A 27,539-nucleotide genomic window follows, 5' to 3' on the forward strand; every position below is an offset into this window, starting at 1 on the left:
TTTCAGTAAATTATACGCATCCTTGTAACCACAAAAATAAAGTCAGCAACGCAGAAACCATAATCGTACGAGCGAAAGAATGATCACGGTAAAACGGAACCGGATAGAAGGAAACAAAGATTGGGGCGGCATTATGCAAGGTAAACGTTGCCAGAAGTATACCCTTTCCCGTAGGTATCCGCTGTCTGTATGTACAAGAATTAACGCATAGAGGTTGGGAGTGTCGCAGCTGGGTAGGCGAGATACAGAAGGTCGGGGGTGTCCAGAGGCAGAGAGCGCGTGGCGAAAGAGCACGAGAAAGGGGCGAAGGGGGTTGGAAAATTGGGGAGAGATCGGCGGAGGGTGAGAACGAGAACGGATAACAGAGGAAGCTGGGACAGAGGGTGCATCGAAGAGAGTAATTTCGGCATTCTGCGGGTTTGCTTACATCCACCGGTTCAGCGATTTTCGTTATGCGTGCACCGGTGAACATGCACCGTTGTTTCTCCACGGTACACAGTTAGCCTTCGAGAATTTTTCCTTCTTTCTTCACTCTCCGATACGAACGAACGAAATGTGACTTGTGAAAGTATTTGAACGTCTACACACTCGATGATAACATAGAAATCCTTCATGCGTGTCTTATATAAAATATTTTGAAATTCCATTAACACTAGAATGAAATGAAGGCTGCGACTATTATATGAGTAAAATTTGAAACCAATTTAAAAATGTATATAGAAGTTACAAGGCATTTACTCTAAAGATATGTTTAATGGAAGATTAGCGCATGACATGTGTAATTTAAACATATAGCAGGTGTTAAAGATGGTCCCACAGAATATTGAAGCTTCTTAATACGATGACAATGGACTGTTTAGATACTTTTATGATTATGACGTTTCGTATAACACAGATAATATATTCGAACATTTTTGCAAATTGGGTTGTCTCTCAGGAAGTTCAAATAAATAAAGTCGTATTGTATTTACCTGTATTCAATAGTGTAAATATTTGCGCAAGTTAAATAAAAATCCAAATTCTTCTGAAATCCGATAGTCACGATTTATCGAATAACAATACGAAATAGTATGTTTTTCGTGATTACTCAATTTCATGCTCGATGGACGCAAACTTTATTCCATTATCCTTTCTCTGGCCTCGTTTACCGATAGATTCTCTCTACCCTTCATCCCCTCGATGACAAGCAGCGATAAAACGCGAAATATTTTGTTTCTTCCCCCGTACGCTGCTAACTTTCGCCATTAGCCACTCCCGCCCCTTGATCCCCCCCTCTGGTTTTCTCTCGGGGGCGAAATTTCCGACTTGGCCCGTCGAAGAAAATGAAATAAAGGATGTATCTGTTTGGCGTAGCCCATAATTTCCCTGTTTCTTGACCCCATCTTCTCTTCCATCGTCGGAGGCCACAAGCACACCGTTGCAAGCCTGTGGGCTACCAGTCGTTAATGAAAATCAAACAACGGAAAAATTACATCCACTTGGTGGTAACCGTGCGTCCTACTCTTTTCCACCCTTGAGACTTTACAGGAGAAAAGAGTGGATAGGGCGCGCAGGGTGTTAGAGGGGTTTGGAGAACGGTTTTGCCTTAGTCAGCTTTCCCATTTCTCCACTGCATCAGCGGCCCAGCCAAGGTTTGTACTCGGGTAATCGTGCAATTCTTTCCTGGTGCCTTTCGCTTCTTCTCTTCGTCTTCCCGCTATTAATCATCTCGCGCGTCTCACGCGGGAAGGAAAAAAATTACGAGAGCTGCTGTTTTTAGGACAAAGGATCTCGACTTTAAATCGAACTTTACCATCATGGGACACGCAGCTCGTAAGATTCTATTTTTCTTTATCCTTTTTTTCTATTTTTTTTTTTTCTTCATATAATAGTAGACGCATAGTAGACGCAGTGCAGGTTTCTTCTTCTTGGTGTGTAAACTCTTAGTTCCTAGATAGGAGTTGAAGAGCGTAAACGTCTCAGAAGAATCGTGCCAAGAGAGAACGATGGGAAATTAATATCGACACGGTTTATACAAACAGAAGACACGTCTGGATAAACGACGGTTGTTTTCTTAGAACAATGTTCGAGGCCCCTTTGTGCCGGAAACTGGTGTCTACGCGCATCCTTAGGCAATCGCCGTATAACCTGCGCACCGTGTTTTACTTTCGTTCCGGTTAATAATTCAGTATCAATTAGTGGCCGGTTGAATTATAAAAGAACCTTTCATCGTTCCTCGACGTTCTGCACTGTGGATTTCGTTGCTTCTTTGCCAGACAGCGAAAAACAGGGGGTAGCAACTCCAAGTCTCGCCACGTCTCAAAACTTCTTATACTCACAACTGTATTAATCGCAACAGCAATCCATCGACAAGAAAATCTGATAAAACTGAAATATACTTCAAGAAATAATAGCCCATAGTACGCGGTAGAGTTTTGATTATCCGATCTCGTTGTAACTGATCTGCGTTTTAATTGACTATACTTCTGTTTGGACGAGAACGATTGACCAAAAAAAAAAGATCATTGACACATTCCATAATCATTCTTCTTCGTCCAATTGGACATTTTATCATACATACATATATATAAACCTACATACAATATGCTTTCATACGTATATAAATAAGAAACCTCTTATTCTTTCATTGATAATCGACAAATTAATGATAATTGATAAATGCATAATATTCGGATTCAGCGATCAGAAGTTCAGGTCCGTAGGGGCCGGGAAGCTGTACAGATAGAAACGCACGAACAATACGTGGTACGATTTAGAGGCCATCGATGCCTTTTTAGCAATTCAGAGTTCAGAGTTTGCCGTTTCGAAAGAGAGAGGAAAAGAGAGAAGAAGGAGAACCAGTCGGAGAAGAGACAGAAAGGAAGGCGGTGAATAATGGAAAGTAGCGAATTCCTTTTCTGCTAGTCGCGGCCAGACGAGCTCCATTAAAGTCCCTAAATCCCCGACGTACTCCGCCCCCCTCGCGTTGCGCGACTCTCCCTCTTCTCACCCTCTTGGTGTCCCTCTTCGTACATGGACGGATCATGACCAAGCATACGGGCGTTCGCTTTTGCTCGTAGACGCATATTTATTCGCAGTCCATTTTGGTTTGTTTGCACAAACGGGAGAGAGTCCGTCAGGCCGACGTCGGACCTCTGTTCTCCGCTTGTGCCATACGGTCGCCGTGTCTGTCTCGCTGCTTTTTTTCCACCGCCTCTCGTCGCTTTCGCATTCCTACGCTTCTCTGCTCACTTCCGGTGCTCCACGAGTAGATATCGCAAGGGTGATCGTCACCCTCGTCCTAGGAATATCTTGTTTCTTTTCGAATCCCGGCACCCGTCGCCTCTTCCAACGAGGACTTTGTTCCTGTATTTGTACGTCCAGACATTAAGTTTCGTGTCTAAAATATTTTGTCTCTTGACATTTGACAAAAGTATGTCCAATCACTTTGTGAAGAATCGTGATATTTTGAGGATTCTTGATGTGACAGAGTATCTGTCAAATTTGTCGCGACAAGAATTCACAATCTTTCTGGTGTCTCCTTTAGATAGAAACATGAAGTTTCTTGCTTCGAACTTGTACTTTACATCTTTTGATACTTAACGAAAGTATCTCTCATAATTTAATACAGAATTGTGGTAATTTCCAGCGTTCTTCAAATTCTTTACACGACAGAAGACCAAATTTGCCGCGATGAAAATTAAGAGTCTTTCCGAAAGCTTCTTCGCGACGAAACATGAAGTTTCCTACACTTTCGTACTTTGTATCCTTTGATACCTCACAAAATGATTTCCATTCATTTCTCAAAGACTCCTATAGTCATTTGTGCTATTCTTGGAATTCTTAACGCGATAGAATATCAAATTTGTCGTGGCAAGAATTAAGAGTTTCTCCAAAGCGAGCTGGAGGCTAAGGCATCGGATGAAATCGCGGTTAAAAATTGTACGCTATTATTCAAGTCCCAGAAACGAAGCAGTTCCTCTGATGATACAATTAAGTCCGGCAACAGCAGATTTTCCGACTTGGAAAATTATCCGATATTTTTCACGCGGCGGGACGCGAGGGTACGCCGCTGGATAGGGGACGGTCGGAAAGGGGTGAGAAAAATGCCAGGTTGTTCGGAGCTCAGGAATTAGGAGGACGACCGGGGAAATGTCGAGAAAAGTATAAGGCGACTTTTAAACACCACGAAAGGGTGGTCGCTTGTTTTACTAATGAAAGTTCACGACGTGAACTGATGGATCAGGCCAGCTTGATTTATCGCGAAAATAAAGCTCGCCGATTAAAGCAGAGATTTCTGCAGCAATGAAAAGAATTCCGCGTGGTTTTCTGACTAGAAACGATCTGTTGTACATCCACAAAGAGACCAAGCTCGATTTCTTCAAGCAGAGTAGAGGTTTCGCTAGTTTACATTCATTTATCCTGTCACCCCTTCTCGTACTCTTACGGCGCCTTAACGCCCGATTCTTCTTCCCTCTCTTTAATATCGACATTAATATTCAAGACGGCGAACGAAATGAATATTAAACACAGTAATCGTTTTAACTCTAGTCCGGTGATAATGTTCGGACCTCCGAAGATACCCGCATGCTCTCACCTCCGGCGGTTAATTTATTCCTCCAATTTCTTTACGATCGCGCACGATTATTAAATTACCAATGAATCCGACGAATCTCTAGAAAACAATTCACACGGCCAACAAATTTTACATCGTTCCACCTAACCTCAAAGACACGTAGCATCTAGCCAATGAAATACGAATTCCTTAGGTTGAAAGAATTTCCATCGACGATGTTTCTAAGTAAATCACGTCTCAGCCGGGAAGTCGAGGAGAAAGGAAGCAGCAGAGGGGATGGTTCCCCTGTTTTTCCTCGCTAATTCGCCGGGAATTGCGCGAGAAAGGAGGAAGCGTGGTCGCGAGAGGAAGGCTTGCTCGTCTCGGTACACGAAAGTCACATTTGTATTCCGTCAGCGAAGCCAGCGGAATCCGGGGTGCGCTCTAAGATCGCGCCGGATGAGGTGCTTTAAAAAGAGAAAAGGAGTAAACGCGAATAGCAGGGCTCGAGGGTGAAAAACCGGGAGAAAAGGTGCCGCTGCTATCGTTGTCGTTGGTCCGTGTCTCGTTTGGAACAACGGAGATGTTGGAACGGGCGACTACGAGAAGGGGGTGGCTGAACAGGGGTCGGAGTTGCAGGCGCGATCTCGCATATTTCATATGCAAGGCGCCTGTTTTGCTTGGCCCCGGCAATATTATTACCATATTTTTCACATAATGCGTCCGCGTGTATGTCTCTTATTTCACGCGGCAACCAACCACCGCGAAAAGGATCGTCGCGGAGTCAAACGAAAGATCGAACCTGGCCCCGCGACCGGGCGTCTTAACGTCTTATCATTCATTGCTCGCGCTGCTGCTTTTTATGGGGGCTACAAGCGTCGCGGACACCCACGATGAAAAGTTTATACGCCGTGGTTCTGACTTGGAAAGAGGCGGCTTCTTGGACTCTGGCGAGGGTGTGAGAAGTCTTTAGGAGCGAGCACGCGAGATATATGAAAGCTGAGATTCTTTGGAAGAATTTGAAGCGCGGTTTTGGTGACATAAAGAGACGCGCGAGTAACATCATAGCATTGAAGGGGACAAAATATGGAAATCGATTAGTTTCAATTTTTATTTGCTTGGAACGGGGGTGAGGGACGTTTGGAAGACTTAAATATAGAAAGGTACAGCGACTCATGAAATTATTTGTACGATTACCGTAGAAAATTTTTATAAATTTGTCATGCGTGTTATATGAAATTGTGATGAGATACTACTATCGTGATTATATCGATAAAATTTAAGACCAATCATCTGAAAATGCGCATAAGAGTTACGGATTATTCATTACGAACATATGAATAGTAGTCTGAAACATGGAATTGGTATTAATGATTGTTCCAATAAATATTTTGACCTATTGATGTAAGGAATAATTGATTGTTAAAATACCTTGGTTATCTCTCCGAAGTGTATCCTTACGATAAATATATCATAAATTGTATATACATTTCCAGATTCTTTTCCACATGTTTCCAATAAAACTATAATAATCGTGCTTCATTACAGTACTATGTAATAGCTAACAGAGGCACGAGTAATATCATAGAATCGATTAGTTTCAATTTTTATTCCTATCGAGGCTCGTTCAAGCGCGATAAGTCACAGTCGTCCAGTGAAATTCCCCGTCGCGTGTAAACACACCTCAATTAAAGAACATGCACCGTGAGCTATGTATGTACTCTGGCTGAACAAATTATCACGAACACACCCCTGCGCACAATGCTAGATATATTCGAGCGCTATTTCGTTTTATGCCGTTCAAAGCTTCCCTGCCGCACCCTGTAAACACGGTTAAACTTTGTTTCATAAGAGTCACTCGAACGTTACGCCCGGGAGAATAAAAAGCTTCAATTTTTTTCCTCTATCTGACCGGGACATGTGTTTGGTCGCGTTTCACGTTGTTAATATCAAACATCGGTCAACAAAGTGTCCATGTTTCATGAAACATTTTGTGTCGATAGAACGAGAATCAAAATTTGTCCTGTTCCATCGGCCATGATATTTCATTGTGAAATTTTTAAACTACAACATTCTATTTCTCCGTTAATAAGATTTACCAATGATATTCCAAAAATGATTCCCCGAGATATTTATTTAATATTATCGACGTAAAAATCTGGCAGTCTACGAGTTATAAGAAAGGGGTGTTACTATGCCGTTCTACAAGGAGAAGGCTCGCACCTCGAGAAGCATTTTTCCCCGCGAAAGAGGGCCAAATAAAATTTTAGAGTCGCCGAGAACTGTCGATACGATCGGGGGAAACGCTTCGCTTTTCAATACAACGGCCTGTGTATCCGAAACTACCGGCTCACCCCCTTGTTCTTACGTGTACAACGCGCGGGACCTATTCGTGTGTAGATTCCAGAAAATTATGGCCGATAAAGAAACAAATTCCGAATTCCACTGAACCGGGGCGTTATAAACATTATTCCGCTTGTAGCAACCCCTTTTTCCAACCCGAACGAATCGTCCGATTCCTTCCCCCGAATACGATTTTCGAGTATTCCAAGGCGAGTAATAAACAACGCGAGATCCCACGTATATATTTCCAAGCGATTAGAGACGCTTCGCGCAGATCCATTCTCACAGCGCTTTTGTTTTGCACGAAAAATTCAATTTACAGGACTATCTATTCTGATGAATTACTGGCTTTCCATAGGGCACTGATAATTAATTTATATGGCGACACGAAAAAGGAAGTGTAAAATTAGTGGTTGAGTACATGGATATTAATAATTTTTATGCTAGAAATTATTTCCTATATTGATGACAGTCACCTATTATTTTGTGTGATACATTATACTTAGACTACGGATTTTTATATAACGTTTCAACGATCTCTACTTCTTTAATTCCATTCAAACAGAAATTTATAGAGTCGTATAAAATCTAAATAGGGATTCCAGCTAATAAATATTAAAATAGACTACGATGAACTCTATCTTGGATGCTTTAATATCATACTATATGGATTCAGTATCTTTTTACACTTTGAAATGCCGTATAAATATTTAAACGTCCATAGTGTAGTTATACCAGATGTAACTCTGTTTCCTAAAAGTATAATGTTTCTTCCTACCGCTTCTAAACACTTTTCACCCACACTTTTAAAATTTTTTAAATGTTACATTAACTGAAGAAATATAATTTATGCAACCGAATCCCAGGAATTTCTTAAAAGAACCTTTCCCTATTTAACAAAAATATTTAGATTGGATGAATATACCAATCTTTACTTATATCTTACACACCAATTGGTCAGATAAAATTAAACCTTGGTAAATCGTGATCTAAGAGAGCAGCAACGTGATATCGAAGAGGCAGGTAGAGCTGTACGTATTCGAAATAGATATCGGGAACAATGGTACGGAGGAGCAAGAGGGCAGCGAGCAAACAAGCAAGAAACTGTTAATACGGAGAATCGAGCGAAAATTCCGCGTTGCGTACAAGTTCGGCAATGTGGGTCGAATTGTTTGTACAAATCGGCCGCGTTTCTCCACGTTTGTACACACTTATGTACACCGTCGCGTCGATCTGCGTGCTCTCGCGAAGCACAACCGAGCCGAGCTTCGAGATACGTGGGCGTTGAAGACTCGCATATGGCCATCCCCTTCTTTCTTTCTCGTTCGTTCAACGACGTTGCCATCCTTCCAAGACCAAGCCACTCTATGTAAATAGTTGTGTAACGCGGTATAAGAGGCATTAAATAAATAATAGTCGTACGCGGTCCATGAAGTTGAAAGGAGAGCGCCGCCCGTCGAGAACAGATGTGTCAACATTCGTCCTGACCGTCGCTTCTTCCTTCTTTTTCCTCTTCTTCTCAGTGTCCTGCTATCTTCTACTTCATTACGGTTCGAGTCGCTTCTTCTTGCGATTTTTGATCGCCTTAAGAGATGTTACAAAGTACAACAAATTATTTCTGGATCGAGAATGGAGGCTAAGGACATCGAAGATAGCAAAGATAGCAAAGATATCAAAGAGTTATTTAAGAAATTGGTACAGTGCACGGTTGATGTTGATAGTAAAGATACTAACGATAATTTGTTGTAATCAGAGAGTGTTTTGAGGAGGATGCGAAAGTAAGAAATATTTCGAAGTGCGAAGTATCGATTTCAAAGCCTGCTCTTCTATAAACATGCGTAACATATACATGAAACTTCCAATATTTTTTCCTATTACTATTGTGTCCTGTCGCGTTATATTTCGGACCAAAAGTACACGATATTTTGCACAAACTTTAGAACATTTTCTTCTAGATCACAAAATTTCTCTTCGTTTAATACTTCAATATTTTCATATCATAATTCGCATGAAAGCTATCTACAGTTTTGCGAATTTCGAACTTGAAAATATCTTGCCAAATTTCAACTCCTATTCGCGCAACTCCTACCCACTGTTCTACTCGTTCTAATTTTTTAATATTTCGATATTCGATTACCTTCTAAATCACATATCAATAACGACAGCGTTGTGAATTCAAAAAAGCAAATGTCCAAAGTGAAAATGTCGAACTGTTAGGGAAAGTCTACGATCTACGGAATGACCGTGACAGAGTGGCGCGACCATTTCGAGCGTTCTAATACCTCGTAGACGCTTGCTCGCAGATTCCGTAAGGGGGTAGTTTATATGCAGGCTACGGATGGGTCAGCATAGGGGAGATATATATTTTTCAATATAACTCGCGCGGCCCGGTAAGGGTCGCGAGAATCGTCCAAGAGAGTAGAAGTCGACGTTATTTTTTATCTTTATTAGATTGCCGGGCACCCGTTAGTTGAGGTTCGACGTGCTACGGACGAACGTGCATGAATATCAAGTGCCCGGTAACACGTGGCGCATTTTATCGTCTTTTCACTCCGCCTGGCTGTGTCCTTTGGCCGAGTTGCCACTATCCTTCGTCAACCTCCTCACCGTGTGGCTGAGAAATTCTACAAAGTAACTTTCTTTCGTAATCTACGCTTCCTAACCCATTGTTTTCCTAACCCATCAGGTGATCGATACTTTATTAATTCCACAGTTTGCCTTTTAAACCTGGAATTGTATAAGTAATGGGGCACTGCATCGGAGTTTACCGCACTCTTATTTATATTTCCCCTTTACATAATAATTTATTAAGTAAATTGACAAATTACACGATGTAGACATCTTCTTCATGATTTCATAATTCTTTCCTAAAGAAAATGATCAAATAACTTGTAGTTTGTGGAAGTTCTTTTATTCCCAACCATGTCACTGTTATGTAGGGATATTTATCAATATTGATAACTTGCACAGATTACAACCTGTGCAATATTACTAATAATATTACTTCTATTGTATCATATAAGACGATCCCAGTAATTTTTTGATACGGTAGACTAAGGTTATTCAGTGGCAGATTTGAAGTTGTTTAAACTATTCTTTGATACGCGAATAAAATTATGATTGGAGTATGTTATAGTCGTCCAGTATGTTAACAAAAATATGTATAGTATACGTAGTATCTCAATGTAAGAATATGTCTTATTACAAAGTTTCTTTTTACATTGAATCATTCGTATTCCAACTATCATGCGCGTTAATATTCAACCATCTTCTCTCATATCTATTTTCCACGATTTAAACGGAATTATCAAAGATAAAAATCTCCCTCGGGTCGATGTTTTTCCTACGATTTTTCCTATCGCAAGCCAGTGCACGTGAAGATCACCACGGTTCGACGAAAAGGTTTGTCTGCTGGCGAAAGAGCTCAAACAAGAAGAACGCAAAGCAGGATGTTTGTTTGAAGGTCCGTTAATGTCGTCGTGTGTATTGTTTACCGTATAACCGCTGGTTTCCCCTCCGAGTTATTCGAAGTTTGTCGATATTGAAAGAACTCGAAGCGCGCGGCGGTATCGTTCTTTGAAAAATACTCAAGGTAAACTCGCGTGTTGATTGTATGTTCAGCCCGTGAGAGTGCTCGTATGTGTAAAGAGAGGCCGCGGCCTCGCTGGAATTTCCAGGATGCTACATCGACTCCATCGCAGCCACTTTCGTACTGTGGGAATCATAATCCCGGCTAAAAGATGTTTCCACCAGCTGTGTAATGCACGACCGAACCCCTCCCACTCTTTCTTTAAAACAAACCCTCTCGATAAAAACGACGTGTATCGGTTCCCTTATCCTACCGCGTCGCGATCGACTACAAATATTTTATTTTATGGAAACAATCCCTCCATATACACCGTAATCCTTTCATATCGACATGTTTGAACAAACTAATCTCAAATACAACGGTGCTGCGCTTTGACTATCAAAAATTAATGATTACAATATTTTTTTAAATAAATAAACGGTCCACTATGTGTCTGTTATCGAGAGAGGTACCAATTCTAGGAATTAAAAATGCTGCTGTAACAAAAAAAAAACAGCACTATTTTCCAATAATACGAGTAAACGAACGAAAACAAGCTGAAAATCGATTAAAATCGATTAATATTTTCAAATATGTTACAAATTTATAGTCGATTAATATAATAGCGATAAACTTCTGCAGTGTTATATATGAAATATATACTTCCCTTATTCTCCCAATAAAAACGATTCAAATAAATATACAAGCTCGTACGAAGCAATAACTAAATGTTATAAATTGAATCTAGAAAACCAGATGGTTCAAAGAAAATCATAGAAGTTTAATATTCTTTAGATCCTAAATGAATGATAGAAGGTTTTAAGAAAGGAGAGCAGCGTAGACGCACCTAAAGCGGTGTAAGGACGCGGTTCACGTCCGGTAATTAATGGAGACGTAACGAGTGGGCGTAGCCATGGACTAATATGCGAAATAAATCTGCGGTAATAGTAAGTAATTTGGCCAATAAGTCGATAACAAATTGGGTTTGCCAGCGGCAGTGCGCGGGACCCGTAATGGCAGGCAAGTGACCGGATCCACCCCCGTTAACACCCCCTGTTCACGGCCGTCCGGTAACCCTCCGACGCCCACTCACCCTTTTCCGCCACCCGTCTAGATTTCCCTTTTGCCAGCGTATTCATATTTCACGGACTTGTAATATAGGAAAGTTTTGTTTAAGCCATAAAGCCAGGTAGCGACGTGGCGGAGTAGAATCGGTTTACGGGGCTGGTCACCCTTCAACGGACGCGATAGAGAAATGGAGAACACACAGGACAAGAGGATGGGGATGGAAGTGAACGAAACGAGACATAATTCACGCTGATGTAGCGAACGCGTGGCCATTTTCACGCGTGTCTCTGCGTAGAGGTGAAAGTTGGCGGTCAGTGGAAGAAATTGCGAGATAAAGAGCAAGAAGGGCGAGTGGAAAGCGAAGGGGCGTGATGTATATCGGTCTTTTACGAAAGGAAAGTCTCGCAGAAGACTGGGATACAGGGATCAGATCGTTCTCTTTCAAGACACTACTTTTTTCTAGAGAAATTAACTTCCAGAATGGGGTGGCGATAATCTTTCTTTTTACTGCAAGTATCTAAATCTACCGTGAACTTGAGAATATCGAATACTACAATTTGTTGAAATTACTGTACAATAGTTAGAAAGTATCATAAGTCACGTATTGGAAAAATGCTATCTTTTCGGGAATAATTAACTTCCATTAAGGGAGGAGTAGCGTCAAGTCTTGTTTTTTTATCTAAATTCACCATGAATTTGATCGTTTACAATGAAAATATCGAATACTGCGATTGCTGAAATTACTATGCGATGGATAGAACGCATCCGGATTCAATTTCACGTATTTCAAGAAAGCGTGCGAGAAAAATGGGATGAAAAACACGCAAAAGAATATATCGAGTCTTCGGAGAAAGTCAGTGGCGGGGATCAAGGAAAGAAGTGGACGTCTTCTTTCGCTCAAAGACGATAGTATTCAGAAAGTCTGCTGGTCAGTTGTAATGAATAATGTCCACATCTGTTCGGGACGTCCCATCAGTAACTGCTACCCTCTCGGCCCCGCGACATCCTTTTGCTTCACCTTGCTCCACACCCTAAAAACCATTTCCACCCCATCGCTGCTTTCTCGCTCGATTTCGCTGCATATCAAATTATGGAGTCCTGAATGGCCGATCGTCGCCTGCTGCTGCTGCTGCTGTGTGTGCTGTGATATATTTGGATATATTAAATTTTTTTCCCGCTCGAACATCTAGTCGGGACCAAGCGCGTTTATGTCCAAGCGGAATCGATATACGATCTGTCCACCACAGGAGAATTCGATTCTTCTAACATGCTAGGCAATTCTTCCGAATCTTACTCATCCAACATCATCTTGAAACAATCTCTCGTATTCTTGAATCTTTTGGAATCGCCGCTCTTTCGCCTCGCCACTTTCAACTCAAGTAACTCGAACAATTCTGCCTTGAAAATTCCCCGTTCTTTTTTTCTATTAATTTACCCCATCTTTTAATGGAAGCTCTCCTCGATTATAAAAGAAAAAGCGGGACAGAGTAAATAACTCGAATTTTAAAGGGTTATCGGCTTGTATAAAAATCGACAAACAAGCATGGCTACCCTTCGGTCCACCTATTCGCAATTCTCCAGAAAGGTCGAGCGGCTTCGTTTGCATACTCGCCGACACCTTGCGTGTCCATTACGCGGGGGTGGCAACGACCGAATGCCGGGGTGACGAGCAAGTGGACCAAGGGGTGGGGGATCGGGTAAGAGGTGTGAACCGTAAACGCGCCACGTGCGGCAAATGGAAATGGACCAAATATCGCTGCAAACACTCGACCGTGCGAGTATCGATATACGACGCACCCTCCTCCATCTCTCCCGGTCTCCTGATCCCCCTTTTGCTACGAGCAAAGGCACACACGCGCGCACACAAAGGACCACGATTCCACGGTCCGTTTGTCGTTTATACTGGCGCACCAGCCCCGCGCCCACGCCTCACACCTTCCTTTTCAGCCTGTGCACACGGCCGAACGTCGACTGGACGTTCTCGCCCTGTGAAAATTCACCGGTCACTCGAATCCATCAGGTATCCACAAAATATCGCAAGGCACTTCTCCCACCCTTTCTCTTTCCTCCGGCTGTTCGTTTCTCCGCGCTCAGTCGCGTGCACGTGCGTAAAATCACGCGAACGTAGGCTTTTACCGTCACCGGGGTTGATTCAGATTCCACCCTTGAGATTTGACTGAACTGGAGGCTACTAAAGTGGGTTTCTTTCATTCACCCCTTGCCCTACGATATTTCTAGTAACTTACTAATCCAGTTAGTTGTTCGTTGTACACCATATTGATATGCTACGCGTCATTTGTATCTAATTTCTTGATACTAGGCTTCGTATCTCGTATGTATTATTTATGTGGAGTAATATGAATCACTTATCTAAATCGTTTTTTGATTGATCAATTTAAAATTGATTCAGAGTCTGGTTTCAGAGACATTTCAGATATCATTTCGATTATTGGCAGTAAGAGACGAAGAATTGATTGTTCCCTTATTAATCATGGAAATGACTACCCTGCAGTCTGGCTACGTGTAGAGCTCTTATCTGACAATGATCAATAACGAGGTGTTAACGTTCCTCTACGACGAATTGCGTCCAATAATAAGGCCGAAACTGATCTTTGTAACAAATACATCGTGTCTTTATAAAATCAGAGCCATAAACCGATATTGTAACAAGATATACAAGACAGCGATATAAATACGGCTATAAATTTTCGATATCATCAGATAAAGAGTTAAATTCCAAGAAACCACGTTCGAGGCTCAATCACTCGGAAGACAGAAGGTCGTAAAATTTTCTCATTTTATACTTTCCATTAATTTCCCTGGCTTCCCACCAACGAATCGCGTCATTTTATTTCGCCTGCAGAGTTAGTGGGTCAACCGTCCACCACATTTTCAAGGCCCAATCAATCAGGTCGACGATACAAGCGAACGTAGTTACGCCGTTACGAGTTGGCCGCATTCAACGCATTAGTGTGGAGAATTAACTGGATTCTGGTTGTCGCCGCGGCCAAAAAGAAGCCCTTATCTACCTCGAGGGTGTAGGAAGATCACGAGGGAAGCAGTTTTGCCTTGGTACGATTCGTCCGTCCGGTTTATCCATTCATTGGATTCGCGAACTGGCACGGAAAACGGACCGCGTGTCCAGAAAACAGACGAAATCAAAGAGAAACGTGCAGGCAGAGGACCGTGGCAAGATAGAAGAAGGACAGGATGAAACAGAGGGCGTGGAGGAGGGATGAAGATAAAACGAGCGAGTGCTTCTAGCTAAACAAATATGTACTCACGTACTCATTCACCTATCTCTCAGTCAGTTCTACCTACGCTGCTACAGCCCTTTTAAAGACTTTTCCCGCTGTCCGGGACTCTAACCTCCAGCCGTCATCCCTACCAAGTCCCAGAGAACAGTTGGCCGTGCGTACCACGGGGAGTTTACAAGTTCGAGGAAGGGAGAAAATAAGAAGTGGGAGAGACCGTTTCTCTGGCTCTTTTCGCGCGTTCGAAACCTTTCTAACCGCTCTAGACGTTCCGGGCAGACGTCGGTCCACGTCGAGTGTCTACCGCGATTGTGATGGCCGGCTGCAACGTCATTCACCAAGACTTTCCAAGGAAATCCGCGTGGCTGTACCGCGAAGAGTCATTCTTCCACAGGATAGATCCTTCTCTTGTGAGAAATTTATTTTTATCGAATTAGATGTAATCGGGAGCTGAGCTTTCATGTAAAAAATTACGAATATTATGTGATTGATTAAATAAAACAATATATGGCAGTATGTGAGTCGATTCACTTTTATATCGACCAAACCAATATTACTTTGCTACCAAGCTAATATTTTAATGATCGTTCGGATACAATAATGAAATAATAAATGCGAAGCTTAGAACAGAAGTAGCGAGGATAACATTTTGTACCTTCCACGAAAGCTGGGAAATTTAAATACAATATTTTGGATCAATGCAGATTGCGTATATTGTTTCCTCGTTTATGGAAAAAATATATCCGATCTATTTTTCTATTGAGTCTTTGAAATAAACCTATATAAATATTCACACTCAAAAATCATCAGTAGATTTCCTTATATCGTGATCCGCTAGTCAGACAAGCCTATTCTACTGTACAATTATTTCGCTGTCGTATCGAGAAGGGAGGTTCTTTATTAAGAAAGGGAACTCACATAGTCCGTGCTGTAAATCCTGAAATCGACTAAGCAAAAACGTTTCGAACGACTACGTACAGGGGCCGAATTTTTTTTCACGCACTCGGATGCATCGATCCTTCTCCAAGAGCCACCTATATATCCTTCCGGATCTAAATCCACGAAGGATTTTGTCTGACGCGGCTGGTGCTCTCGTGATTCCCCAGGAATCCTACGAAAGAGAGAGAAAACCAGGTCCGCCTATTTGTTTCGTCGCATCGTGTATTGACACTGCGCGACGGTAGGCGTCGCGGCGATAATATATCGACGACCGGGTGATATATGCCTCGCAGGAGTGAGTGGCTGTGCAGAAGAAAGACTTGTCTCATAAAGTATAGGGCGATTTGTCACGGCAGTTTGTGATGCGACTGGGAGAGAATAATCCTCTGGATATCATCTAGCACAACTTGCTCCCCTTCTGTGTTCTTTCTCTTTCTCTCGCGTCCTCTACGAACTTTTCACCCCCTCCGTCCTGAGAGCGGATTATTCCTGACCCGCTGCTATCACCCAACCCCCAATCGTTCCTCCCACGTGTTCTTCGTTAGTCTCGTTTCGACGATCCTACGAATTACTCGCCGTTTTACCACCTCTCCTTTTCGTCTTCGAAATTTACTCGAGATATAGGAATCCTCTGAGCCGAGTATTTTCTTCTGACTATCAAAAACATCGTCTCGATGGGGCAGCGCATTTGATACATAAATGTTATCGAAAGAGGAGATATTTAGTGTTATCGTTGGTTCGTTACCGATCGATAGTTTAATTAACAAGTTTCCTATTCTATGTTTCAACGCGACGTTAGACTACCAGCTAATTTTCCACGTTCGCCGAGTGTCTCTATCGTACAGCGTTTTACTATTCGGCCGTTTCTTCGGCCCCCCTAGCCATCCCTAGCAACCCTTCCCATAAATTCGCCGTTTCCAACTGGCCGATTTATAATTACCGCTTTCATATAGGCGAAGTGTAATTTGCTTGTGTAAATTCTACACGCCTCTCGTTCCCAAGTTAGCCGCGATATTTCGCCAGCGAGTACACCCGGTCGTTCTTCAGAGCCTGGCTTACCGATGATAACACTTTTGCCTGGAATTTATCTTATAGTTCGGTCGGATTCTTCGGATGGTAATTAATCGACTTTGCTGGATCAAAGAGTGGCTTTTTCCTTGGCGATATCCCGCAGCTACGTTGAAACTCGATCGTGATTCGATGTTCGTTGCAACATAAACGTCCTACACGGAATTACAATTTCATGAGGTTCATAATAGAGACAGCCTTCGTACGATGTAACGAACGTTTTAATTCTCATTGCACGGCTACTATTCCCGTGTACGGTGGCGTTATATTTGATCGCTGGATCGAACTCATTTCACACATGTGTACGACGTCTAATTGCAAAATACGGAGGTGTGACGTGCAGGATCGCGATGCATCTCGAACCCAGCGATGATATATATACCACGAGGCGAAACGGTGTTCGCAATAGCAGCCGCGGACCGATTACATTTTAATGGGCCGATACATTATTCAAAAACCGCGGTTTCCTTATCGATCAAACCACCACAGCGGGGGTAATAATATGCATTGTCAGAACGAATTAAAAAATCAATCCCAACACCATCATCCCATCTGCATTTAGCGTACAAGTCGTTGGTCGGCCGGTGAATTTTACATTAACTACACCTATTAGCGTTCGATGTAATCTGTCGCCTGTGTGTGTACGAGTATTTTTATATATCTATCAAATATAGATCGTGTCAAATTACATTTTTCTCGAGATCATTGGGATTCGTAAATGCTGAATTCTTTCCCTGTCGATTAACTCCGTCTCCTTCTAGCTCGAAGTACGATTATAAACTTGTCTAAAAATATCATGTATCAAAGTTTTTCATTTCAACGTGTTCGTTGTCACGGTGCAGCAGTTAATGACGTAAATTAAAACTAAGGTACTAAGAGACGTCGTTATAAATAAAATTCAACTACTGTCAATCTTTCAAAATATTCTACAGGAGATGTAGGATGACTATAATAGGATGAATTCGAGATAGAACTGTTTTCGGGTGAATATTTATTTCTGACATTAGTAGTCGTATTTCTCTAATTCTAATGTTAGTAGAATATGTATTAAAAATTGGAAGCGTATTCATATCTCTTTGTAGTAGATTTTACGATATGAAAAGAAAATTTTGCGTAACAATACCAAATAAGGAATTCCAGTAATAAAAGGAGCAACACTAGGAAAGGAATTTCAGCAATAAAAAGAACTGTACAAGGGATACCACGCAAATAAAATTGTTGACGATAAACGAAGTAATGCAGAAACATCGTAGAAGGAATTCCAGCGATAAAAAGAAAGAAGCAGCAAGAAAACGTCACATAGGAATTCCAGCACTAAAAGAGAGCAACGCAGGGACATTAAAGAAAGGATTTTAGCGGCAGAAGAAATTTTCTGGAACACCTAATAAAGAAATTCTAGCAACAAAATGAATAGCATAAATACACGAAAAGAAAGAAATTCTAGTCATAAAGTCGTGCAAAGACATTAATAGCAAGATTCCAGCAGTAAAAGAAGTAACGCAGAAATTCTAAAGATGGAATTCCAGGTAAAATAAGCAATCCAACGTTAAGGAAAGAATTCCAACAATAAAAATGCAGTTCCAGTTATAAAGAAAGCGACATGAGGAAGAATTTTAACGGTATAAACCATAGCTATGCTACGCGCATCCTATCAGATTCTGAAGCTATCAGATCTTCATCTCCTCGTCATTGTCATACGCCTCAAATAGGTTTTTCATTCATGATCAATTATAGGACCTCGATATACTATAAAAGCTACATGATTGAAAAGTATGTAACGAAGGAATTCCATAGAAACTGAAATTATTGGATTCTAAGGGTTAATCATCGCTCGCGAAACCAACTTCTAAGTTTGATCGACTCCCCTCTAGAGTTATAGGACATTGTATCGATATCGTAAAACGATGGGCAATATTTCGCAGCGGTTTCGTGCGAACGGTGGCGCAGTAGCCACGCGACTGTCGAGCAGGTAGGAGCTTTCAGCTTTTCGAGCATGGAGCTTCGAGGTTTCGCGGTTTCGGCGGGGATAGGACGAGGCCGGTAGAGGAAAGGGCGACCTGAAGGGAAGGGGACAAGCGTCGGCGCCCGACGATACACTACACACCCGACACAACGATGAGTTCACCGATCTCAGTGCGTGCCACGCGTCCGACATGACAGCACGCACCATTCTCACTCCGCATCCAACAACCTCATGCAATTTCCTAACTCCACCGTTATGAAACATAGCAAAGTTTCTAGACAAAATCTTCTTAAATTTCTTAGTCGATAAATCTGATATAATATGATATTGATAAATCTATTAACAGCAACGTTAAGTTTTAAAAGTAACGAAGGAAATGTTAAAAGGATGTAATACACTCTATTCTATTGAACAGCGATTTCAGTTTCAAATTTAATCGTAGATTGAATTAAATATAACAGCGATCAAGTTTAAGGATAAATAAGTAAATAGTCCATTTTTAGACTACTCTACTTCAAGCTACTTTTTCGTTCAGGTGACTAATTTAGTCGCTCGGGTTAAAGTACGAGGAAAAAGAGAAACGGCGAGTTACGAAAATCGTTTTGCGCATGATGAACTAGCGACAAGAGGGAAGGTAGAATTCCTCGCGATGCACGATATGAAAATTGATGCCGCGTGGAGGAACATAGCTGGCGCACGGGGCGTCAAAAGAACATCGAGTTCTCAACCATGTCGTTCCCATTCTATATTCATAACCCCGCCATTATCGAAGTCGGTAAATTTGCAAGAAGTTACATGAAAACATGCCGCGTGTACACCGCCACCCGTGTATCGTTTCTCTGATCCCGTGAATTATGCAATCAGCGAGAAAAAGTGGCAATTATACGTAATACGAGTACGACACGCGTTTCATTAACGTTTTATCGTCAACTTCCAGTGATTCACAATACGTTGGCAATTGTATCGCGCGAATAAAAAGAAGTAGGTAATGCGTAATGTACGACAATTTTCCTATTGCAATGGAACGTTATTATCTCGTGGAGGAAAAAAAGAAATTAATTTCCTTTAAGTGCGATCGTTTCATCGACAAAGTATTGCCAGTATTATCTCGTTTTATAGCAGGCAGACCGTACGATGCTGTCAAGGGAACGCAGTGTTTACGCTTTATCGTCCGGCAAGCTGTTTTCCTTATCGATCGCGATTGTTATCAGGTCATCTTGCAGGCCATTGCTTGCAAATGCATCTAGCCAGGCTGCGACTTTGTGTCACCGTAAAACTTGCTATCGAGGCGAAAGACGACGGACTCGAAGCTTATGAAATCGTTTCCCGACGTCCACTTTTTATATCCCTCCTTACATTTGACCAGTAGAGTTCAGTAAGTTTCTAGCAGCATAAACGTTTACGTCGCAAAGAATCACCGAGTAGACTCGCGAGTTTTGAATAAACCAAAATAGAAGATTTTAATCCCTCTCTTGAACTTGTCTCTACTTCAAAGATGCAAAAATGTCTCTTTATGCAGTGGAGACATCGAATAAAATTTATATGTTCGAACGCAGATAAAATTCGATATCTAAACGGAAGTAGATACGGTCGATCAATGATCGGACGTCACGTACGCTAGACGTGCTCGTTAATTCGACGAATATAACGAAACAAGTAGGAATCCAACCAAACGTCAACATCTGTCGTGTTACATGCTATTTACACGATAAACGTTTACGATACACTGGCGTAAGACGTCACGAAAAGTAAGCGCGATTAATAAATGTTACGTCTCAAGTCACGTTGCGTTGTTCAAAGGTTGACCGCAAACATTACGCAATTCGGCTGACATTTTGCTCAAAGTTCGATTAAAAAGCAGACACTGTGTATTTCAATTGATCACAAACACGTCTATTTTTGAATCGAATCATAAACGTTTCATTTACTTACACGATTTCTTGCATCGTCGATCAATTCTACGCACTGGACACGAGACTCTGACTCACTTCTGTCACGATCGGTTTGCGCCGCGTGTAATTGTGTTCCATTACTCGTATACCACTATATTCGTCTCCTCATATCGTCACTGTTACGTCCACTGTCACGTTCACGAGCGTTCGTGGAAACCTTTCATCGAGTCGCCACCGCGGGCGTGCACATCACTGCCGGGACACAAAAGCCACGCGGAACCTTCGATCCATCGTGTCATTCACTTCAAGTCACTGTCTTCTTGCTGCTCGAGGCACGTGGTAAGATCATGGACGCTTATTCACGCACTGCCTACACTGATCGAAGGAAAAAGATTTCGAAAATCGATTCAAACAGGGAGAGAAAGAAAAAAGCAAACAATTCCAAAGGGACGATCGACAAGCTTCAAAACGAGCGAGATTTCAAAGAGGAAGAGAGAGGTCAGTGAACGTTGGTATGAGTCTATCAGTTGAAGAGAGATGAAAGGTGAGTGTATGAGTAAAGGAGAGAGAGGCTATAAGAGAAGGAGTGGGTTCGTACATATGTAGGTTCCTATATACGTAGCTATGTACTATGTACGTAGATTCTGAGGAGAGCGAACGAGAATGAAACAGAGAGTGAATGACTGGATGTGAAGAGACAGGTTGGGTAGGGAGAACGAAACGTACCCGAAGTGTTGGATGGCCGCGCCGGAGAGATGTTTGGATCGCGTGGTCTCGACCGGTTGTCTCGAGATATGCACGGTTAGTAGGCGATATCGTGTTTGGCTCGGTGCGCGAGCCAGGCCTCCTAGGGAGGCCACGTTACAGCAACAGAGGACCGGGAGAAAGACAAAGAGAATTGTCGAGGGTGCGAGAGAGAAAGGGGGAGAAAGTGGTGGCGGGAGTGGTAGTAGGGCGACTTGCTGTGTTGTGTCGGATGCTACCCGGTAGCGAGTACTTGTTGTTGAGATGCCGAGTGTACGTGGGGGTGGGCGAGGGTGGGTGGTGACGACGCCGGAGAACAGTCGTAGGCGGTGTAAGCGAGGGAGGAAAGCGGCGTGGAGCGGGGGGTGGCCAAGCCGAATGGCCTTGCGCGCAGTAGCAGCTACAGCGGCGTTGCTGGCGGTTGCTCGGTAGAGACGAAAGCGCGGGATAAGGCGGTGGTTACCGATGGAATAAAGGAGATGGAGGAGTTACCGGGATCAGCGTATATCGCGGAAGCTGCGCTGGAAGGGGTGGAACCCTGGCAAGATGTTGTACGAATTGCCGCGAAAGCCGCACCGAAGGGCTGTCTCGTTAAACAGCGCACGCAAAACACAACTGGGTCGCAGTTTCGTTTGTTGGCTAGCGGAATTGCAAGTGGGAAGGGAAAGAAAGGGGGAAAAGATGCGTGAACGGAGGGGATGGCGCGTGTTGCGCCGAGGGTTAAAGACGGGTGGAAGAATTTTCTTTCGGACGACGATATGCAATAGGGTGTTACAGGAGGATACGATACCTTGACGGCGTATCGATGCTAGGCTCGAGAAACGTGATGACGATCGATGACGATAGAGATAGTAGATATAGCGAGGTCGCGTCGAGATACGAACGCGATCAGACGATATACGATACGAGACACGATAGTAGCTCGGGCAATATACGAGCGCGGAGGACGCGGCGCGAGTGTACACGCGGCGCGGATGCGCGCAACTCTGCGGGCGGGCACGCTCGGCTACGCTGTTTTCCTCCCTGCCGTTAAAACAATAATGCAATATTTAACCATACACACGAAGAGAAAGAGAGGGAGAGGGAGAGAGAGAGAGAGAGAAATCGAGAGACAGAGAGGGGAGAGCTGTGGCACGATGGCAGTGGCGGTATCGGGGCGAGAAGGCATCGGCGGTAGGGAGATAAGGAAGGTAGGGGTGAACGTAGGGAGAGCGGATGTGGGCTTTCATTTCCCCTCTCCCCTGCAAAATGCCGACCTCCGCGAGCATGTCTCACTCTCTTTCTCTGTCATGTTCTCTGTTGCACACGTTCTCTGCTGCTTCTCGCGCCCCGTTAGTTGCCTTGCTTCTGCCTCGCGCTTTTCTCTCCTCCGCCCTTCTCCGAATCCATCCCTCTCGATTTTTTTCTCCCCCGATCCATCCGCCTGTCTCGCTCGTTTGCCTTTTTTCCTCTTCCCACGGGTTGCTTTTTCCCCCGCGAGCGTCTCTTTCTTCGGCGTGCTGCAAGCTTTTAGGGGGAATCCTCGCCCTGCACCCGCGCCGCTGCTTTTATGTGACGCCGCCGGTAACACAGAGAGTGCGTGCATCGAACGGACAGAGAAAGGACGTCGGGATCGGCACGAATAGAAGAGCAAGATCGAGAGGGATATGTGATGTGTATACATGTGTATACGACAGTATGTACGCGTATACGTGTGTATATATATCCGTGTGGAGGATACAGGGGCGGGTGCGAGGTGGTGGGAGAGCCGGAGGCGGCGCACGCCTCTTTTCAAGCGAATACGTGGGGCAGCAGAGGCTGGGGTAGCACCAGCTCTAGACGCATTCTCCGAACGATGCAGGTGGGCGAGCGGGCTTCGGAAAGGAGAGGAACAAACCAACGTGCACGCGCTGCACTCTGTCGTCTGACTGCCTACCGACCGCATCTCCTGTATCTTGCCGGACCGTTCCACGCAGCCATTCAAGGAAACGATGTTGGTTCCGGTTCCTCCGACTCTATCTCAAATTACTTTTTCTCTTATTGCATGTATAAATAATAATCAATCGTCACTACGTAAATAATACTATCAGATATTATTCAATGGACTTTCCTTATTATATTTTCCAGACGTTTTTATACTTTAAATGAAATGTTAGAATAGGTATTCGTACTTTGATGTTCAAATTTGTCAAGGTTTTCTTCTAAGGAAAATACGTATTCCGATTATGGAGTGGCACGGGTCAGAAGTTCAAGAGGTGAACATTCGTTTAAATAAATAATCGAATGATATCGACATATACGTTGATCGTAGACTGATCCCCCGATTCGTCGAGTCGAAGGGACGGATATCCCGTGTCTTGACAGTTGCCTTAATTAATAGCGGCGCGGAGGTTCCGTCGAAGGCCATACGTTAAGCAGGCAAGGGAGATCGAAGTTTTTGACACGAAAATGTCTCGTAAAATCGTGCTCGAACTCGTGTCATAAATTTCCAGTGTAATTCCAAGAATAATCGTCAAGAGCAGATGCTGCTAACAATAAACCAGCTACGGTGGATATCATCGAACAGTCTACTTGAACATTCTAGAGCCGATCCATTGATATACGCGGTGGCTACCGTAAGTATGAACATAAAACTATGTCGAACATCGGTGGCAAGGGAAGTAGCGACCGTGTGCATAGTTAGAAACCGGCCGCAAATATTTCCGTAACACCATGCACTTGGCAACGTTCACTTGCCAAAATTTTCTACGTTGAAATTCTTCGCTTAGAATAATTCAGAACTAGGAAGTATATTTCGCGAAATCTCGACTTAATATAGCTACATCTATTTACCAATATAATCACGAATATATAAACTGTCAATAATTCTCCAGATCAACCGAAATACATCTGCAACGTTAGAAATAGTTTCTAACCCGACCACGTTCTATACCTCGAAGAAAACCATTCCAAACGATGTAAACCCATAACTATATCTTCTAGCTTCAACCTTGAAGATTTCCAATTATCTTCGAGTACCCCAAAGTCACATTTGCATTCATCCAAGATAGATCATGACCATCCATCACGTTCTTGATCCACGCACACACGAAGAACAAGTGAATTTACATTCGGCTGCTAGCTAGAACTTTGGATGCAACATCCGCAGCCCTAATTCGAGGTGCAAGAGCTGTCGCATCAGTGTCGGTTGTCGCGACGGCCGCGCCGTTTCTTTCCCCTGGAATGAAATAAGAGCCACGAGCTGCATCTCTTCTTCGCCGAGGCATTACTTTTTCCAGCGTCGCCCGACGTAGGGGGGTGGCAGTGGTGGTGGCTGATAGCGGCCACGCCGATACGCCAGGCGAAAAGGGTCATCCCGGGGAGGTAGCAGCCTCCAGCGAACGGTGATGCAGCAGCAGCAGCAGCGGCGGCGGCGGCGGTGGCGGCGGTGGCGGCGGAGGCGGTGGTGTGGCGATGAAGGGGTGGGTGCAGAGTGTCGGAGGTAGCTTCGAAGTCCAGAGTCCAGATAGCGGTACACTTAGCCGCGTGTATAGCCGTTCTCTCCGGAGGATAGAAAACGCTCGGCTGCAGGGAAAGACGAAGGGAAATAAAGAGAGAGGGAGAGAGAGAGATGAGAGAAGCAACGAGGTGAGGGATGTGGAGGGGTATAGAGAAGAAGGGGCGTGGGGGTGGTGGCCACCCCTTGCAACCCCCCACCAGCGCAGGAGTCGCGTCGCCTCGGCTCGGCCAATAAGGAGGCCCGCCGACACAGAGACAATTCAAATGCTGCGCCAATAACAAACGTCTTTTGTTGTTATACGGCAAACTTTCTTTTCGCCTGGTCCTCTGTTTGTGCCGTCCCCGGAATGCCCAACCCCGTGGATTCCCGTACCCACCGTACCCGTAGTTTCCTCTCCCTCTGGTAACCCCCCTTTTGCTCTCATCGTCGTCGTCGTCGTCGTCGTCGTCGGCGGCGGCGGCGGCGTCTAGCCTCTTTCTCTCTTTTTCCCTTTCGTTCTTGCCTGCCGGTAGTGCGCGTCTCCACCACCCTTTCCGACGACTTTGTTCGGGGCATATTTTCTTTTTTTTCTTCTCTCCTTTTTCTCTCCGCTTCGCTCCTCTCTTCCTTTTCTTTCTTCTCTCCTTTCCCTGGAGCGTCAACATATTAAAACGGGGGAGGGTCGGGTGGCTGAGATCGGGTGCGCAATGCTGACTCTGCCTTTCCCCGCTCTATGTGTTTCTTCCTTTTTCTCCTATTTCACGTTGTCTACTTCTTACTCTTATTCTTCTCCCGTCTCCTTGTTGTTTCTTTACATTCTTCTCCAGCGGCTTTAGCCTCGCGCGCCTCTTTGAAACTTCCGCCACTCCGTGGTCTTCTTCAGCAAGCGTTTTCCCTGTTTGCGCCGCCCAGTCGGTTAATTCCGATACAAACTGCGCCTCTCGAGGCGTGTCTTCCGTCTCGCACCATTTGACTTCTCTGGACGCCGATTATCTTCTGTGATACGTCCATAGGAAAATTCCTCCGACTAACGACAAGTCGATAAGAATGACGTAAACACTCTTACAGATACACATGCACGCACACACACAGCGATAAATCGGAATATGACTTTTACTGGACGATAGGAAAGATGCGTTAACAGGTTCTTTGGTCCCGCGCTCCGAGCTTTTCCATTATGTTCGAACGTCCAATTAAACCTTAATAAAAACTCGTCGATCGACTATGGATAATAGAGACGCATTTGAATGTAAGTTCCAGCAAGCTTTCCAATTAAGAGCCTCCTTCTCGCGCACGATTCGCCTCTGTCCTGCACCAATTCGAAAATCATAACTTTCGATGGAACAATAAGTCCGTCTCATTGAGCCCTGTTCTGTCATGATGCCCTGATCGAGCTCGGTCGATCTACTCGGTTTAACTTTCCCGGTCGAAAGAAAGGAGCATCGCCCTTCGTCGTCCGACAATTTCGGCAAGGATGGAGCGGCGAAAGGATAAATATTCATTGACGTCTTCATCAAGACTTTTATGACTCGACGAGAAGGCGGTGACACCGAGGGCCTATGCCACCCTTCGCCAGCTGTTTCAATTTCGTCCCACGAAACACAGACCTAAATACTTTTCCACTCAAATGATAAAACTGTCATCTTTTTTCCAAAAAATATCACGGTGCACAGTTCCCTGAAGAATAAGCGTAATGATATATGGTGAAAGAATTGTTCAAATCTTCCGAATTCTGAGATTACCTCCGACACGCACGTATCCGTTTATAATATTAACATAGCTTATACTTTGGAGTTCCTACGATTTATAAAATATTGAATTTTGCAATTTTTTTTTTCTTCGATTTACAACGAAAGAAAGCAACGAATCGATAACGTGACGGGACGATGAAGAAAACGCTATGCGGGCAGAAAAAGAAAAGAAAGGAGAAATCGGAGGATATAGTCGAAACGCGAGGAAGCTGCGCCGCGAACTCGGTGGCAGGGCGGAAGGCAAAAGGGGCGGCAAAATTGAAATTTCTTCGCTCGAGCGACGACGCAGCAACTCATAAAAAGTTTAAACGTTTCATTCTAGTCGGCGGGCCTTGCCGCGCGAGCCTTGCCTTTTTCCCAATATAAACTCTCTTTTCTCGCTCTCGCCCTGTCGATTGACTACCGGAGCCTTTCCACTCGCCCTGATACGACTCGGTTATACCTATAACCCTCTTCTACCTCTCCGGCTGGTTTTGCTTCGCGGAGATGCTTACGGCTGGCAACTTTCATCCCCCCTAGAGAAATTAGGAGCTTACTTTGCTCCTTTCCACCGTTGTGGCGTAGTACAGCACGCCCGCACGCACCACTTCTGCTTCTCGACCCTCCCCCCTCCGGTATCGTAAAACCCCAGTTTATCCGTGTGTCGTCTCTCCGCACGCGCGACAATGACTTTCTTCGTGTCTACGATTGGATTACGCGATTCGCTCGATTAAATATTTTTCGAACGAATTAGGGTGACGCGCTGTCCTTGGAATATGATTTAGATCCCAGAGGAATGATCGTAAGATCCTATGAAAATTTCACATTCATTCTGGCTAATGTGGTTTTAAAATGACGATCACTTTTTTTCCTTTCTTAAATCAGTTAAGAATAATACAGAGATTTAATTAATTACCCAATATGTTTAAAAAATATTATAAAAAGAACAGGAGTATATTTGGACTAACAGATTATCCGT

The 27,539-nt window shown here is 43.7% G+C and overlaps 1 protein-coding gene across 13 annotated transcripts in view; it reads right to left on the reverse strand.

The window, feature by feature from the left end:
• The window catches only part of LOC126872385 (forkhead box protein P1-like), a 215,616-nt gene that overhangs the window by 31,007 nt on the left and 157,070 nt on the right, over positions 1-27,539 (reverse strand). The window contains exon 1 of one of the 13 annotated variants that reach the window (XM_050632280.1): positions 20,672-20,698. The exons of the other annotated variants lie outside the window; for them this stretch is intronic. Within the exon in view, the coding sequence (XP_050488237.1) occupies positions 20,672-20,683 (12 nt within the window). The 5' untranslated portion in view covers positions 20,684-20,698. Of the gene's footprint in view, positions 1-20,671; positions 20,699-27,539 lie in introns of those variants that run through there. 13 annotated transcript variants of the gene reach the window in all.

The sequence above is a fragment of the Bombus huntii genome, chromosome 13 (genome assembly GCF_024542735.1).
Source record: "Bombus huntii isolate Logan2020A chromosome 13, iyBomHunt1.1, whole genome shotgun sequence".
In the NCBI taxonomy this organism is placed as follows: Eukaryota; Metazoa; Arthropoda; class Insecta; order Hymenoptera; family Apidae; genus Bombus; species Bombus huntii.